Consider the following 12557-nt stretch of genomic DNA (forward strand, 5'->3'; position numbering starts at 1 on the left):
TTAAACTCTAGGCATGTTCAAAGGTGAATGATGCCCAGGGCACTTTGGCCATGAGCAAGCCCCTGAGTCTGGAATATGCCTTAAACCTACGACCAGAAGATAGACATGGACAGCGGGTTTTGTTCTTTGTCTTGCTAGGGAGCGAGGCAGGTTTGGCCCTGAGGCTGGTGAATGGAGGTGACCGGTGTCAGGGCCGCGTGGAGGTCCTGTCCCAAGGCTCCTGGGGCACCGTGTGTGACGACGACTGGGACACCAATGACGCCAACGTGGTGTGCAGGCAACTGGGCTGTGGCTGGGCCGTGTCGGCCCCGGGAAGTGCCCGCTTTGGTCAGGGCTCAGGGCCCATTGTCCTGGACAACGTGCGCTGCTCCGGGCATGAGTCCGACCTGTGGCGCTGCCCCCACAACGGCTGGAACTCGCACAACTGTGGCCATAGTGAGGACGCCAGTGTCATCTGTTCAGGTGAGCCTCTTGTCGTTGGGAGTTTCTCTTGCTGTTGGCTAGGGAAGAGAGACGTCATGTTCTGATCAGATCGTTGGAAGCTACCTATATACCATCCCCGTCTTCCTCACGTCTCCTCAACTCTCCTCCAGTGTCAGTGTCAGTGTCAGTGTCAGTGTCAGTGTCCGTTTTTGTCAGGCTGCCAGGTGTGGAGATGGTAAAGTAGGACACGTGCCAAACTGCCAGTCCCCGCGAAGCCGTTACTGGCCCTCCTGCAACATTGCAGGTGGCGGCGAGTGATCAGCCTGCTGAATGGGGGTCTCTCGCGGGGATCCCAGGGCTAGGATTGCAGACCAACCTGTATGTGTGTGGCTACGGCCGCGGCGGGTTTGGGGTCCTGAGCCCCTGACTGCATGTCCCCCGCTGGAGGGGTGATGCCCGGTCCGTGCGGCGGGTCTGTGGTGCGAGGGGCCAGCTGCTTCTGCGATGACTGCCAGACAAACCTTGTCATGAGCCCTGCTTAGGCCTGAAAGATCAGCCGTGGCATGTTGGCGGGAGCTGGACTCCTCGGTGTTGCTGCCATGGTGAGCAGCTGAAAGCTCAAGGCACACGTTTGGTTTGTGTGCCTTGGAGCCAATCACCTTGACATGGGAAATCATGTTCTTGGTGTGCCTGGCCCTTTGAAGAGGGTCGTCCTTCCAGGGTGTGGATGTCACGGGCCCTACCCTCCGTGGCTGGGGACCAGCGTCGATGGCATCTGACCCGCTCAGATCCTTCCCCCTTGCGTCCGGTTGGGGCAGCTCTGTGCGGTGTCTCACGTGCTCTTGTCTCTTCACAGCTGCCCAGTCCCAGCCCACGACCACACCAGGTGAGTTCTGCTGCCTCTTGCCTCCTGAGCATCTATCTCCTCTTGTAAGCCAGCCCTGGCCCCAAACTTTACATCCAAGGGGGACTCTGGAGCTTTTCTCTCTCCTGGGCCTTCCTTGGTCCCTCTCAGTTATGTAGACACTTCCAGTTGAGCCCACAACACACGGACTGTCCTTACTGGCTCAGTGAAATAAGAGTCCTCTGGGTACACCGTCCTCACTAAGACTTTAGATGACAGAGAAGGCTGTCTCGGGAACATTTCTGCTGGATTGCATTGCCTGGACCAAATGCTCCACGTGTTGGGAGAATAGAGACGTTTTCACGTCCTACTCCCCATGTGGAGCCTACGTGATGCGTTTCCCAACGACAGGGTCATGACGGCACGGCAGTTACCCTTGCACATGGCACCACCTTGTTGCCGTTGTGCTGGACATTCGACGGTGGGATTTTGGCTCTTGGCAGCCTCTCGGCAGAGACCCCTTTCTCCTCTATCCGGCAGAACTCCTCAGATATCACCACCATTGGTCCCACCTAATAGTCACTTGAGCCAACCTTGAGTGACTCCACCTCCTTTCTAATTCTACTTTTTGTTTCTGTCTCTCTCTCTCTGTCTCTCCAGATTGGTGGTATACAAGTCCTTCCTACGGTAAGCATCCTTGATTTCCTGCCGAAAGATTACCATCAACACCATAACCAAGTGGCGTGGGTGAAATTCCTAAATGTGGGTTCGGCTTCCGCCCTAACCAGCGTATTCAGTGTGGGGCGTTCTGTTTCCCCACAAGAATTATGATTTCCTGCCCCCTACCGGTTGTGGGATCTACTAGTCAGGATGCTTTTGTTCGCAATTGACCGGAACCCAGCTCCACCTGTCTTACGCCAGGAGAGCATATGACATATGCTAATGTCCATAATGAGGACATTAGTGGTGGGTGGGTCTAGCTTCAGGAACAACGGGATGTACAAGTCCCAGGACCGCCTGCTCACAGGGTTTGTCTTAGCACGATTTTCTCTTATGTGCTCGGGCTCACTATGGCTGTGCTTTGTGCACATGAGGGGCCGATGCCAGCGCCAGGTCCCCATGCCACCAGGAGAAGGACTCTGTTTGTCACCCATTCTGTGGCTGACATGTCCTGGGAGGCGTCTGATACCTGCTTGGGAAGAGATGAGTCACCGGAACCATGTGCATGGGCTCTGATTCCCGGGTCAGGGTCCCCATGGCCACCGTCTTATTCCTCCGGAGACAGGGACAAGATGTGATACTAGGGCCTCCTTGACCCTCATGGACAGGGGTCTCGGCCACTTGACTTCATAGGAGCGATGGTGTCTGTACCTACAACTCAGGGCAAGCGGTTTCTGACCCAAAGAAGCTCTTCCCTGTCAGAGCTTTGTTCTGTCCCAAGTGCTCTCTGCTGAATGCTGCCCACATTTGCCCGGTCCAGGCACAGAAGCTTGCCTCTCCCAGGGGTGTCAGGCCATGTCGCGCTCTACTCTGGAGCTGGCCTCCGGTTTCAGGTCCGGTTCTGTGCTGACAGTGCAGTGTCCGTGGGGCAACTGAGAGGGCCTGGATTGCCCCTGCAGCCTGGTAGCTCGTCTTCCGTAGGGACCGTAGGGGTGTCTGCTCCTGCTTCTTTCAGTCCTACAGTAGGACGGGGATGATGGTCTGTGTGACTCAGGACTGTAGCAAATGGCCAAACAGTGCTTGCTTTTCTGCTCTTTGGGTCTCTGGGCATAACCGCTACCCCACAATTCCCCAGCCTGAGGTCTAGAGTCTGGAGTTTTGAGGATAGTCAGAGCAGTGCCACCAGCACAGTATCTACTTCCAGAATTGTTCATGCCCCTGATGAAGATTCCATGCCGTTACCATTCACACCCAATCCCCTTTCTCTCCGGTCATCACCTGTCTGCCTTCTATCAATATGGATTTATTTACTCTGGCATTGTCGTATGAATGGATTCGGTGCATATGTGGCCCTTTGTGGCTGGCTCCTTTCAATGGCAGCCTCTCTCAAGGTTCACCATGATGGCACACGTACACAGTGGCCCCGTGAATCCCTAGCCTTTTTTTTTTGTTTAAACCATTCATCGGTTGAAGGCCATGTTGATTAATTGAATCTTTGACTCATTTGCATAGGCTTTCCGTGACTGCTGTGTACAATTTTGATATTGGAACAGCTGTTTACAGATCTCCTGGGTATATACCTGGGGTGGAATGTGTGGGTCCAGTGATGACGTTATGTTTCTCTCTTGTGGAAGCACTGAACTGTTTGCCACAGTAGCCACACCAACGTAGGGTGCCATTAGCTGTGTCTGGAAGTTGTGCTTTCTCTACATCCTCAACGACACGACTTCTTCTGTCCCTTTCGTTGTAGTCATCTGTCTGTGGATAGGATTTGCCTTTTCCTAACGGCTGCGGAAGCGGTCGTCTTCTCATGGGTTTGTCGCATGTGTCCATCTTGTTTGGAGACCAGAGCTCTCATTGAACGCATGCCTGGAAGAATGAGAACCAGCAATGGTCATGCCCCAGCCCAGCTCACAGGGTGCAAAGGGCTGGGTCCAGGTGAGCCCGGTCACTCATGAGCTGTGCTGTCGTGCTGAACCTGGCAAATGACCTTCCTGCCGGCAGACCTAATGCTGCCATGTTGTGTTTCTTTTCTGCCACCCACAGGTCCGGGCTGCTGTACGTGTGCACAGCTCAGAGTCAGTGATCGTTAGTCCTGCCCACTGGTATGATATTCAGAGGGCTCACGGACTGTTTCAGATTGAGTACAAGCTCGGGGCTTAAGAGCGACACGAGTCAGTGGTCAGCATAAAGGAACCTTCACAAGAACCCTCAGGCCCAGTAGTAGGGTGCGCGACATAGGACGGTCAGGGGAAGGTGGAGTCTGTAAGCACTAGGTCTAGGACAGTTTCTTGATGGTGGCTGGGTAGGAACTCTGGGCTTGATGTAGGTGCTTGGGTTGGTCATCGAGGTAGGGAGGCAGGCGGCTGGCTTTCACCCTTCGCCCCTGCTTCCCATGACCAGTCAGCAATCCCAATGCTGACATCGTGGGCCACCAAACTGTGCACATGCGTAAACCTCGTGACCCTCCGGGGTATCTGAATAGCCCCTCGATGATGAATAATGGTGAGCAAGCTTCAGAGAGTCCTGTGCTGGGCAACCTTAACCTGCATGCAGAAGTCATGGTCCCTGAAGTAAGTCTTGTCCACTGAGACCCTGGGGCTTTTCCTCCAGGGAGGAAGAGAAAGATAATTTTCGTGTCTCCTGCTAGGGAACGAAACAGGTTTGTCCCTGAGGCTGGTGAATGGAAGTGACCATTGTCAGGGCCGCGTGGAGGTCCTGTACCGAGGCTCCTGGGGCACCGTGTGTGACGACAGCTGGGACACCAATGACGCCGACGTGGTGTGCAGGCAGCTGAGCTGTGGCCGGGCCATGTCGGCCCCGGGAAGTGCCCGCTTTGGTGAGGGCTCAGGGCCCATTGTCCTGGACGACGTGCGCTGCTCCGGGCAAGAGTCCTACCTGTGGCGCTGCCCCCACAACGGCTGGAACTCGCACAACTGTCGCCATGGGGAGGACGCCAGTGTCATCTGCTCAGGTGAACTTCAAAACTCTCATGGCGATTACTGAGAACCGACACACTCCTTTCTCCAGGGTCCCCACCCGACCTCTCCTGGATATCTGTGTCTCTAGGTCTCCTGGGCGCAGCTGTCCCCTGAAGTGCCACAGAGGTGGACCGCAGGGGCGGCTGCCCTCTTTCTGTGGACAGAAATTGCTTGGGATTATCAGTGACACTGTGGGTGACAAGGTGCATTCACCTTTCAGTGGGCAGGCAAAATGACCCCCTGCTTGTCAGCTGGATCATCTGCTCAGTCCACACCTGATTTCCTAGGGGCCGTTTCTCAAGGCGCACCTTTTGGGAATGTGGTTGAAAGACGAGCCACCTTCACTCCTTTGTGGCCCTATGCTTCTGGGTCCTCCATGAAGCCAACCTAGGGAGCAGGATTGCAGTCTAGATTGCGCATCTGGGGCGACAGTGATAGTAGTGGAAAAGGGGATCGATGTGGGGAATGGCTGGTGAGTGGTACATGGAACACTGACGAGCCACCTAGGACCCCGGGGCCTGAGCTTGGCCCCCTGCAGAAAGCCTGTGAAACCTTGTCAAGGCTGAGCGCATAGCACCTGGGATGGGAGGCTTGGGATCTTCCTAGCATAACTGTTCAACCCATTCTAGCTGTTTCCACGTGGCGTGGATGCAGTGGTTCTGAGGGGGTTCGTGGGCCTGCTGGTGGCATTCCGACTGCCGGAAAGCCAGTCCTCAGGCCCAGCAAGGCAAGCAATGGCAGTGGGGCATAGGGTGGGGCTCCCAGAGGACTGAGAGATTCATGGAGGGCCCTTGCTGTGTCTGCCCAAGGACACGTGGAGTCATCTGCTTGTGAGATTAGGCTGATTTCTTCAACCTTTGATCCAGTTGGAGCACCTGTGTGCTTTTGTGTCTGCCTTGAGGGTTTTTCTATTACAGCTGTTCACCCCAATGTACGGTTCGCCCGGGTGAGTGTCAGGTGACCCCACTGGGAATGTCTCTTTTCATGGTTCCCGTCCTTCTTCTCAGCGCTCGGGGGAAGCACCGCTCCTGGTCGAAATTATGGGTATCCCGTGTTTCTGCTTGTCAGTTAGTCACGACAGTGGCTCTTAAAGAGACCTGGAGCTCTAAGAGGCCCGTCTGGCCATCGGCCCAGGAGGTTTCATGTAGTTGTTTCAGGCTGTCCCAGGAGACAGCTGCGTGCAGGTTCAGGGAACTGGCCTCTGTGTTTGGATTTCAGCTGTAATGCAACCTGGGCCGACACGTTGGGTGGAACAATGGACACGGATGACCACTGCCCTTCTCCTGAAGGGACCTCAGAGCATGCTGGATTCTCTCCATCGCTCGCTGTTTGGAACGCCCTCAGATTCATCCGTGTCCCGTGCATATGTCCAAAGCAGATGAACAGTGCCCTGGGGGTGAAAGTGTAACAAGTGATGGTGTGTTACAGGCACTAGGATATCTGACTCATTTCAGGTTGACCCAGCACCACTCAGACGTGCATACCTCAGGGTGGGTAGGATGCAAAGGCCCTGTGAGGGAGACAGTGACATGCCAGGTTTCGAGATGGATGTGGACGGACCAGGTGGTCCTCCCGCAGAGCCTTCATCCCAACAGGGCTGGCCGAGCAGCAGGCCTGTGCAGCAAGGTGACAATTGCAGGTGTCAGTGGTCAAGAGGCCCGCCACACACTCTTTTCGAAGACTCCTTCCCGAGATGTCTACCTCTCGCTCTTCCCTCTGTCACGATTTCTGGACACCCGGGCCCCCGGTCTACCCACCTATAAGACCAACAGGGAATAAATATTCCTATCCAAGTCCCTGGCTCACTCTCCTTCTACGTAAAGTTTGGTTATGGAAGTCACAGGAGGAGACTCGGGGTGTGTCTTTGCTCTCTTTGCCCCTCTGTGTGTGTTTGGTAGCAGGAAGAGGTGACTCTCAGATCCCAGGTCTGAAGGTGTGCGGATAGCCCCCTGACTCCAGTGGGATCGATGTTCAGTGCTGACCGTTCTGCAGGAGGTTAATGTAATGCTTGGAGATCTGTCCAATCTCCTGAGACCTCCCTCATGGCTCGCAGGCCGTGGAGCATATAGCCTTGGGAGGAAGGGGGCCCGTGTGCTAGTATTACACCTTTCTTGCCACGTTGCAAGCAGGTCCTGGGGCTCTGCCTGAACCCAGGCAGGACCCTACAGAAGCCAACAAGCTGCCCCACAGGGCAGCGGTCTCGGCCTGACAGCGATGGCTGGAAGATGCCCTCGTGAGCATGCCCAGCGTGGATGGGGGTTGTCTTCCTACTCACATGCATTGCGTCGTAGCGTCCTTTCCTGCATCGTGGCGTCCTTTGGACAGGTCTGTCTAGGTGTCTCAGCTCTTAGGGTGCGTGGGCTGAAGATTCCGCTCTTGGCATGTTCGAAGGGGAACGGTGCCCGGGGAAGACTGGCCGTGAGCAAGCTTTTGAGTCTGGACCAAGCCTTAAGCCTTTGGCCAGAAGATGGACATGGACAGTGGGTTTTGTTCTTTGTCTTTCTAGGGAACGAGGCAGGTTTGGCCCTGAGGCTGGTGAATGGAGGTGACCGGTGTCAGGGCCGCGTGGAGGTCCTGTTCCGAGGCTCCTGGGGCACCGTGTGTGACGACGACTGGGACATCAATGACGCCAACGTGGTGTGCAGGCAACTGGGCTGTGGCTGGGCCGTGTCGGCCCCGGGAAGTGCCCGCTTTGGTCAGGGCTCAGGGCCCATTGTCCTGGACAACGTGCGCTGCTCCGGGCAAGAGTCCTACCTGTGGCGCTGCCCCCACAACGGCTGGAACTCGCACAACTGTGGCCATAGTGAGGACGCCAGTGTCATCTGTTCAGGTGAGCCTCTTGTCGTTGGGAGTTTCTCTTGCTGTTGGCTAGGGAAGAGAGACGTCATGTTCTGATCAGATCGTTGGAAGCTACCTATATACCATCCCCGTCTTCCTCACGTCTCCTCAACTCTCCTCCAGTGTCAGTGTCAGTGTCAGTGTCAGTGTCAGTGTCAGTGTCAGTGTCCGTTTTTGTCAGGCTGCCAGGTGTGGAGATGGTAAAGTAGGACACGTGCCAAACTGCCAGTCCCCGCGAAGCCGTTACTGGCCCTCCTGCAACATTGCAGGTGGCGGCGAGTGATCAGCCTGCTGAATGGGGGTCTCTCGCGGGGATCCCAGGGCTAGGATTGCAGACCAACCTGTATGTGTGTGGCTACGGCCGCGGCGGGTTTGGGGTCCTGAGCCCCTGACTGCATGTCCCCCGCTGGAGGGGTGATGCCCGGTCCGTGCGGCGGGTCTGTGGTGCGAGGGGCCAGCTGCTTCTGCGATGACTGCCAGACAAACCTTGTCATGAGCCCTGCTTAGGCCTGAAAGATCAGCCGTGGCATGTTGGCGGGAGCTGGACTCCTCGGTGTTGCTGCCATGGTGAGCAGCTGAAAGCTCAAGGCACACGTTTGGTTTGTGTGCCTTGGAGCCAATCACCTTGACATGGGAAATCATGTTCTTGGTGTGCCTGGCCCTTTGAAGAGGGTCGTCCTTCCAGGGTGTGGATGTCACGGGCCCTACCCTCCGTGGCTGGGGACCAGCGTCGATGGCATCTGACCCGCTCAGATCCTTCCCCCTTGCGTCCGGTTGGGGCAGCTCTGTGCGGTGTCTCACGTGCTCTTGTCTCTTCACAGCTGCCCAGTCCCAGCCCACGACCACACCAGGTGAGTTCTGCTGCCTCTTGCCTCCTGAGCATCTATCTCCTCTTGTAAGCCAGCCCTGGCCCCAAACTTTACATCCAAGGGGGACTCTGGAGCTTTTCTCTCTCCTGGGCCTTCCTTGGTCCCTCTCAGTTATGTAGACACTTCCAGTTGAGCCCACAACACACGGACTGTCCTTACTGGCTCAGTGAAATAAGAGTCCTCTGGGTACACCGTCCTCACTAAGACTTTAGATGACAGAGAAGGCTGTCTCGGGAACATTTCTGCTGGATTGCATTGCCTGGACCAAATGCTCCACGTGTTGGGAGAATAGAGACGTTTTCACGTCCTACTCCCCATGTGGAGCCTACGTGATGCGTTTCCCAACGACAGGGTCATGACGGCACGGCAGTTACCCTTGCACATGGCACCACCTTGTTGCCGTTGTGCTGGACATTCGACGGTGGGATTTTGGCTCTTGGCAGCCTCTCGGCAGAGACCCCTTTCTCCTCTATCCGGCAGAACTCCTCAGATATCACCACCATTGGTCCCACCTAATAGTCACTTGAGCCAACCTTGAGTGACTCCACCTCCTTTCTAATTCTACTTTTTGTTTCTGTCTCTCTCTCTCTGTCTCTCCAGATTGGTGGTATACAAGTCCTTCCTACGGTAAGCATCCTTGATTTCCTGCCGAAAGATTACCATCAACACCATAACCAAGTGGCGTGGGTGAAATTCCTAAATGTGGGTTCGGCTTCCGCCCTAACCAGCGTATTCAGTGTGGGGCGTTCTGTTTCCCCACAAGAATTATGATTTCCTGCCCCCTACCGGTTGTGGGATCTACTAGTCAGGATGCTTTTGTTCGCAATTGACCGGAACCCAGCTCCACCTGTCTTACGCCAGGAGAGCATATGACATATGCTAATGTCCATAATGAGGACATTAGTGGTGGGTGGGTCTAGCTTCAGGAACAACGGGATGTACAAGTCCCAGGACCGCCTGCTCACAGGGTTTGTCTTAGCACGATTTTCTCTTATGTGCTCGGGCTCACTATGGCTGTGCTTTGTGCACATGAGGGGCCGATGCCAGCGCCAGGTCCCCATGCCACCAGGAGAAGGACTCTGTTTGTCACCCATTCTGTGGCTGACATGTCCTGGGAGGCGTCTGATACCTGCTTGGGAAGAGATGAGTCACCGGAACCATGTGCATGGGCTCTGATTCCCGGGTCAGGGTCCCCATGGCCACCGTCTTATTCCTCCGGAGACAGGGACAAGATGTGATACTAGGGCCTCCTTGACCCTCATGGACAGGGGTCTCGGCCACTTGACTTCATAGGAGCGATGGTGTCTGTACCTACAACTCAGGGCAAGCGGTTTCTGACCCAAAGAAGCTCTTCCCTGTCAGAGCTTTGTTCTGTCCCAAGTGCTCTCTGCTGAATGCTGCCCACATTTGCCCGGTCCAGGCACAGAAGCTTGCCTCTCCCAGGGGTGTCAGGCCATGTCGCGCTCTACTCTGGAGCTGGCCTCCGGTTTCAGGTCCGGTTCTGTGCTGACAGTGCAGTGTCCGTGGGGCAACTGAGAGGGCCTGGATTGCCCCTGCAGCCTGGTAGCTCGTCTTCCGTAGGGACCGTAGGGGTGTCTGCTCCTGCTTCTTTCAGTCCTACAGTAGGACGGGGATGATGGTCTGTGTGACTCAGGACTGTAGCAAATGGCCAAACAGTGCTTGCTTTTCTGCTCTTTGGGTCTCTGGGCATAACCGCTACCCCACAATTCCCCAGCCTGAGGTCTAGAGTCTGGAGTTTTGAGGATAGTCAGAGCAGTGCCACCAGCACAGTATCTACTTCCAGAATTGTTCATGCCCCTGATGAAGATTCCATGCCGTTACCATTCACACCCAATCCCCTTTCTCTCCGGTCATCACCTGTCTGCCTTCTATCAATATGGATTTATTTACTCTGGCATTGTCGTATGAATGGATTCGGTGCATATGTGGCCCTTTGTGGCTGGCTCCTTTCAATGGCAGCCTCTCTCAAGGTTCACCATGATGGCACACGTACACAGTGGCCCCGTGAATCCCTAGCCTTTTTTTTTTGTTTAAACCATTCATCGGTTGAAGGCCATGTTGATTAATTGAATCTTTGACTCATTTGCATAGGCTTTCCGTGACTGCTGTGTACAATTTTGATATTGGAACAGCTGTTTACAGATCTCCTGGGTATATACCTGGGGTGGAATGTGTGGGTCCAGTGATGACGTTATGTTTCTCTCTTGTGGAAGCACTGAACTGTTTGCCACAGTAGCCACACCAACGTAGGGTGCCATTAGCTGTGTCTGGAAGTTGTGCTTTCTCTACATCCTCAACGACACGACTTCTTCTGTCCCTTTCGTTGTAGTCATCTGTCTGTGGATAGGATTTGCCTTTTCCTAACGGCTGCGGAAGCGGTCGTCTTCTCATGGGTTTGTCGCATGTGTCCATCTTGTTTGGAGACCAGAGCTCTCATTGAACGCATGCCTGGAAGAATGAGAACCAGCAATGGTCATGCCCCAGCCCAGCTCACAGGGTGCAAAGGGCTGGGTCCAGGTGAGCCCGGTCACTCATGAGCTGTGCTGTCGTGCTGAACCTGGCAAATGACCTTCCTGCCGGCAGACCTAATGCTGCCATGTTGTGTTTCTTTTCTGCCACCCACAGGTCCGGGCTGCTGTACGTGTGCACAGCTCAGAGTCAGTGATCGTTAGTCCTGCCCACTGGTATGATATTCAGAGGGCTCACGGACTGTTTCAGATTGAGTACAAGCTCGGGGCTTAAGAGCGACACGAGTCAGTGGTCAGCATAAAGGAACCTTCACAAGAACCCTCAGGCCCAGTAGTAGGGTGCGCGACATAGGACGGTCAGGGGAAGGTGGAGTCTGTAAGCACTAGGTCTAGGACAGTTTCTTGATGGTGGCTGGGTAGGAACTCTGGGCTTGATGTAGGTGCTTGGGTTGGTCATCGAGGTAGGGAGGCAGGCGGCTGGCTTTCACCCTTCGCCCCTGCTTCCCATGACCAGTCAGCAATCCCAATGCTGACATCGTGGGCCACCAAACTGTGCACATGCGTAAACCTCGTGACCCTCCGGGGTATCTGAATAGCCCCTCGATGATGAATAATGGTGAGCAAGCTTCAGAGAGTCCTGTGCTGGGCAACCTTAACCTGCATGCAGAAGTCATGGTCCCTGAAGTAAGTCTTGTCCACTGAGACCCTGGGGCTTTTCCTCCAGGGAGGAAGAGAAAGATAATTTTCGTGTCTCCTGCTAGGGAACGAAACAGGTTTGTCCCTGAGGCTGGTGAATGGAAGTGACCATTGTCAGGGCCGCGTGGAGGTCCTGTACCGAGGCTCCTGGGGCACCGTGTGTGACGACAGCTGGGACACCAATGACGCCGACGTGGTGTGCAGGCAGCTGAGCTGTGGCCGGGCCATGTCGGCCCCGGGAAGTGCCCGCTTTGGTGAGGGCTCAGGGCCCATTGTCCTGGACGACGTGCGCTGCTCCGGGCAAGAGTCCTACCTGTGGCGCTGCCCCCACAACGGCTGGAACTCGCACAACTGTCGCCATGGGGAGGACGCCAGTGTCATCTGCTCAGGTGAACTTCAAAACTCTCATGGCGATTACTGAGAACCGACACACTCCTTTCTCCAGGGTCCCCACCCGACCTCTCCTGGATATCTGTGTCTCTAGGTCTCCTGGGCGCAGCTGTCCCCTGAAGTGCCACAGAGGTGGACCGCAGGGGCGGCTGCCCTCTTTCTGTGGACAGAAATTGCTTGGGATTATCAGTGACACTGTGGGTGACAAGGTGCATTCACCTTTCAGTGGGCAGGCAAAATGACCCCCTGCTTGTCAGCTGGATCATCTGCTCAGTCCACACCTGATTTCCTAGGGGCCGTTTCTCAAGGCGCACCTTTTGGGAATGTGGTTGAAAGACGAGCCACCTTCACTCCTTTGTGGCCCTAT

General features: G+C 55.3%; 1 protein-coding gene across 8 annotated transcripts in view; it reads left to right on the forward strand.

Moving 5' to 3' along the window:
* Positions 1-12557, forward strand: part of DMBT1 (deleted in malignant brain tumors 1) — a 56269-nt gene that overhangs the window by 25146 nt on the left and 18566 nt on the right. For 6 of the 8 annotated variants that reach the window (XM_058698002.1, XM_058698006.1, XM_058698008.1 and 3 more), the window contains 8 exons: positions 139-462; positions 1280-1309; positions 1928-1954; positions 4578-4901; positions 7415-7738; positions 8568-8597; positions 9216-9242; positions 11866-12189. In XM_058698002.1, the coding sequence (XP_058553985.1) occupies positions 139-462; positions 1280-1309; positions 1928-1954; positions 4578-4901; positions 7415-7738; positions 8568-8597; positions 9216-9242; positions 11866-12189 (1410 nt within the window). The remainder of the gene's footprint in view (positions 1-138; positions 463-1279; positions 1310-1927; positions 1955-4577; positions 4902-7414; positions 7739-8567; positions 8598-9215; positions 9243-11865; positions 12190-12557) is intronic. The other 2 variants (XM_058698007.1, XM_058698005.1) reach the window with 2 other exon arrangements.

This window comes from Neofelis nebulosa, chromosome 13, assembly GCF_028018385.1.
Source record: "Neofelis nebulosa isolate mNeoNeb1 chromosome 13, mNeoNeb1.pri, whole genome shotgun sequence".
In the NCBI taxonomy this organism is placed as follows: domain Eukaryota; kingdom Metazoa; phylum Chordata; class Mammalia; order Carnivora; family Felidae; genus Neofelis; species Neofelis nebulosa.